Genomic DNA, 4,221 nt, shown 5'->3' with positions numbered 1-4,221 from the left:
ACGGCCCCTGAGGGTGGTTTATAGAGGCGAAAAATGTGTTAGTTGGTCAAGTCGGATAATGGGTCAAAATGAGTTTGAGTTAAAAGTGAACAGATATAAATAGGTCTAAGTGGATCACCTCGCGAGTGCACATGATCAAGACTAGATTTTTGTGAATCAATTTTGAAATGTGGAGTGTAAAACGTGTGTGTTTATACTTGATAGCTTGCTATTATCTTCATTCTTCATCTTCATTAAAACAAAAGGCGATAATAATTAACTAGTATCTTCATCAAGAATTGTTCATGCATTCTTGAACTAAGTACTAAATATTAATTGTCCAAATTACCATGTAAAATGAGAAAGGAGGGCAGGTACTAACAAACAATAATGCCTAAAATATAACAATAAATTTGCTTGAAAACAAAGGGACCAATGAGAACGCGACATGTGGCGCGAAAATCACATGTGATTTGAAAAAAAAATTCGAAAATTTTTTTTTTTGAAATTTTTTTTTTCGAAAATTTTTTTTTTCGAATTTTTTTTCCAAATTTTTTTTTTTTAAAATCATATGTGATTATGCATGTCAATCACATGTGATTGTAAACCCAATCACATGTGATTAAGCATGACAAATCCAATCACATGTGATTGTACAATTCAATAACATGTGATTGTGCAGGTAAATCACATGTGATTGTGCAGGTAAATCACATGTGATTGTAAAAAAAAAAATTAAAAAAAAAATTTTCAAAAAAAAATTTTTGAATTTTTTTTTTTTTCAATCACATGTGATTTTCGCGACACATGTTGCGCTCTCATTGATCCCTTGAATCTCAACTTAATTTATAGACTTAAATGAATATTCTTCAATGCCTAAAATATAACAATAAAGTAATACAACAAGTACTAATCATTCATAAATCCTATAGGACCGAAGACAAACAATAACGCCGATATAATAACAATACAGTAATACACCTAATACTAATCATTCATAGAAAACAAAAGGATCAATGACAAAACTATATCTGTATCCTAACAATTACAGACTTTTGATAACACGAGGTGAGAGCCTGGGAACGAAAGCATGACAATTCAAATAAAATGATTTAGGAAATGTTAAGTATTTAAAAATACATCTATCGTGAATTTCGACAATTTCCAATAAAGCCACCATATGCCAAGATAGAACTTAACCTGAGTGACCCATTTGTAAGCAAATGGGTCAAAATCGCCACCCAACTTAGTCTAGCATTTGAATCCAACTTATCTTGCGCTTTCTTTACTTCCCAAACATACCGTTTAGTTTCCTAGGTCATCTTCAAGAACCATAATATTTCATGTATCTTTTTAACTTTCTATATTTCTTCACTAAAGCAGGACTATGCACCTAAAACGCCTATAAGGAGTGATTTTGTATTCTAAAACAAAATGGGCCTGCTAATAACTATACCTGGCAAACCAAACCCAAAGTGCTCAATTTGGGTCTAATGGGTCTTGCATGTGGGTCAAACGGGTCAAGTTGTAAAGTTTTCAGTTTTTGAGATTCTCATCCCTAATATTTGGTCCAATGAGTTTTTTTAAAACATATTGGTTCTTAGACAAAAAATAAGAAATGGGTCGATCGGGTTCAAATCCACCAAGTCCAATAAATAGAGACGGGTCCAACAGGTCTAGTATATGGGTCCAACGGTTCGAGTTGTAAAATTTTAATTCTAGTTGCACAATGTAATTTTTCAAAAAATAATAATAATAAAATAATAAAACTAAAAAATAATAAAATAATAAAAAATATTTAAAACTAAAATTTTATGATACAAAATGGTTCTCGACCCGACCCAACCCGTTTGGGTCTCGACCCACTCACCCCCAACCCGTTTGACACATTTAAATTTTGACCCGTTTCGACCCATGACCCGTTTCAACCTAATCCCATTTGGTCTCGACCCAACCCGACCCGTTTGTCAGGCATACTAATAACACAAACTAAAGAGAATATAGAACATCAAACAATTCTAACAACGAATACAGAACCAAAGACTAGATAGATGCAAAAGATTTAATACAATTTGCAACAGTTGAAATTTTGCAGTTAAACAAAGATTCAAATGACGGGTTTATGAACACCTCTGATTCCTTCTATTCAAGTTCTTTCCAATCTCCGTTAGTAATTGAATCAAGATCACTACCATTTAGATCGGACCAATCCGACCAATCAGGTATCGCTTCAAGTGAGTCCAGAACCTTCAAATTTGATGGGAATGTAAAACCTGCAGCTTCCAAACGGAAGAAAGACTACAAACAAAAATTCAATAAATGAATTTGTTTTAGAAATCGCAAAACATACGTATTGCGTAACAAGAAACTTACAAGTTTGAGATGAAACAAATCATTATTAGTACGATTCAAAACAGGTTGGTAGTATGAATTAAAGATTTACCTTAGCAAATCTGAACATTTGAACAAAACCATTTAGAAGTAGTTATGCATTAAAAAGCAAAAAAGAAAAATAGTCACAATCATGATGTGTTCAAAATGAAGATCCAAGTATAATTACAAGAAATTTATAAAAGAACAACCTTCAGAGTATTACTCTTATGATTTAAATTTATGTTTTTCGCCAAGTGCTAATTACAACAACAACTGAACAACAACAAAGGTAGACCGCTTCCAGAAGCACCTCCAACCGCCCCGAATGCATAAAAAAATGTATAAAATAATAATAATAAATAAATATAAAATAAATAATACTAATAAAATGAAAATAAATGTATAAAGATAAAAATACCTTAGAAGGTAAGAAGAAAATATGTATCTAGGATATTTCCACTTGTGATTGTTTATAGATCCACTACATTTTCAAGTCAGTTTCCAGATATACCCTCAATAAATACCAACAAGATTTTATGTAAGAAAGCATTTAAGGGTAGATTAGGACACTTGAGTGGATCTATCAAAAATTGAAGTGGAAATATCATTACATATAAAAAGTAAAAAGAGTTTTATATTACTAGTGTTAATTGATGAACATAATTTCAACTACTATATGAAAATCCAAGAATGAAAAGTGATTTTACCTTAAAGCAAGTCATCCCAATTTTGAGCTCCTTAATATGCTGAAGGCTGAGTATAAGTTCTTGAAGCATATGTTCGTTTTCAATATTATAAACCATATCTTTGGAATAATCTAAGTGAGCATTGACTAAAGAAGCCACATTTAGCAACACAAGCTTCCCTAACAACAACTCACCGCAAATCGTTAGTGAAAGAATATTAGGGGCATTGACTTCGATAACATTTGTATAATTATCTTCATCTTCAACATCCAGGTATCCATTAAATATTAAGTTCTTGACACTCTTTGAAGTAATATCGAGCCGCTTATAACCAGAGCAATCTTCCAACTCCAAAGTTTCCAACAAAGGACTTCCCCTTTGTATATTCTCAATCAAATCTTCATTTATAATCGCACGATGAATACGCAAATTCTTAAGCTTTTTCCAGCATATTGCACGCGTAGATATAAATACACATCCCCCTAAAGTCAATTTTGTAATACACGAATTGGTGTAAAAAAAATCATCCAACACAAACTCAGGTTTCAAGCGCTCATTAAATAATTCTAAATAAAGTTCTTCAACATTACAATTAAGAACGTAACAGATCCAATTCTTGACTTGTGATTCAAACTGAGTACTGTAACCAGGGAAGCAACGCAATTTGAATTTATAGAGCTTCAACTGGCGACATTGAGTTATGGTTTTGTTGATAGAAGAAAAGAAATCAGAGGACGAAAAGTACCTTTCATGGCCACATTGAAAATTGAGAGTATGAATGTAAGTCCAAAGATGTATCCATCGTTTTGAGAGTGTACTTGTTCTAATGGCGTATTTTGTCTCAGGTAAATGTGACAAAATTTCAATTAGTAAGCTATCTGGTAATGCACTTATTCTATCTTCATCTTTTGTTTTATCTTGGAGTAATTTTACAGTTATTCGACTCCTTTTCCTCATCTGAAAATACTGCAATAACATGCACATCAGTCATACATATAATATATGAGAGAGTTCATATGTAAACTCCTAAAGTGAAACGACCATAACCCCACACTTGAAAAGGACAATCAATTTTTCTTAACAGATATGTGTGCGTTGCGCACTACCAAGTGCACGGTGCGCACCACCACTATGCACGAAGTCCACCAAGTGTGCACGACGCGTAACCCTGAAAACTTGGTTC

The 4,221-nt window shown here is 32.6% G+C and overlaps 1 protein-coding gene across 2 annotated transcripts; it reads right to left on the bottom strand.

Moving 5' to 3' along the window:
* Nucleotides 1–2,054: 2,054 nt before the first annotated feature.
* On the bottom strand, nucleotides 2,055–3,999 carry LOC139877524 (F-box/LRR-repeat protein 25-like). 2 transcript variants are annotated; one of them, XM_071864963.1, is made up of 3 exons: nucleotides 3,784–3,999; nucleotides 3,060–3,678; nucleotides 2,055–2,277 (listed from the first exon to the last, which is right to left on the bottom strand). In XM_071864963.1, exons 1-3 carry the CDS (start codon nucleotides 3,993–3,995, stop codon nucleotides 2,122–2,124), a joined length of 987 nt encoding a protein of 328 aa, XP_071721064.1. In that variant the 5' UTR covers nucleotides 3,996–3,999; the 3' UTR covers nucleotides 2,055–2,121. The 2 variants fall into 2 exon arrangements, with proteins under 2 accessions (XP_071721064.1, XP_071721063.1); XM_071864962.1 differs by having other exon boundaries at nucleotides 3,060–3,999.
* Between the last annotated feature and the right edge of the window lie 222 nt (nucleotides 4,000–4,221).

This window comes from Rutidosis leptorrhynchoides, chromosome 11 (assembly GCF_046630445.1).
Source record: "Rutidosis leptorrhynchoides isolate AG116_Rl617_1_P2 chromosome 11, CSIRO_AGI_Rlap_v1, whole genome shotgun sequence".
NCBI lineage: Eukaryota > Viridiplantae > Streptophyta > Magnoliopsida > Asterales > Asteraceae > Rutidosis > Rutidosis leptorrhynchoides.
This window is presented reverse-complemented; position numbering and strand designations above follow the sequence as displayed.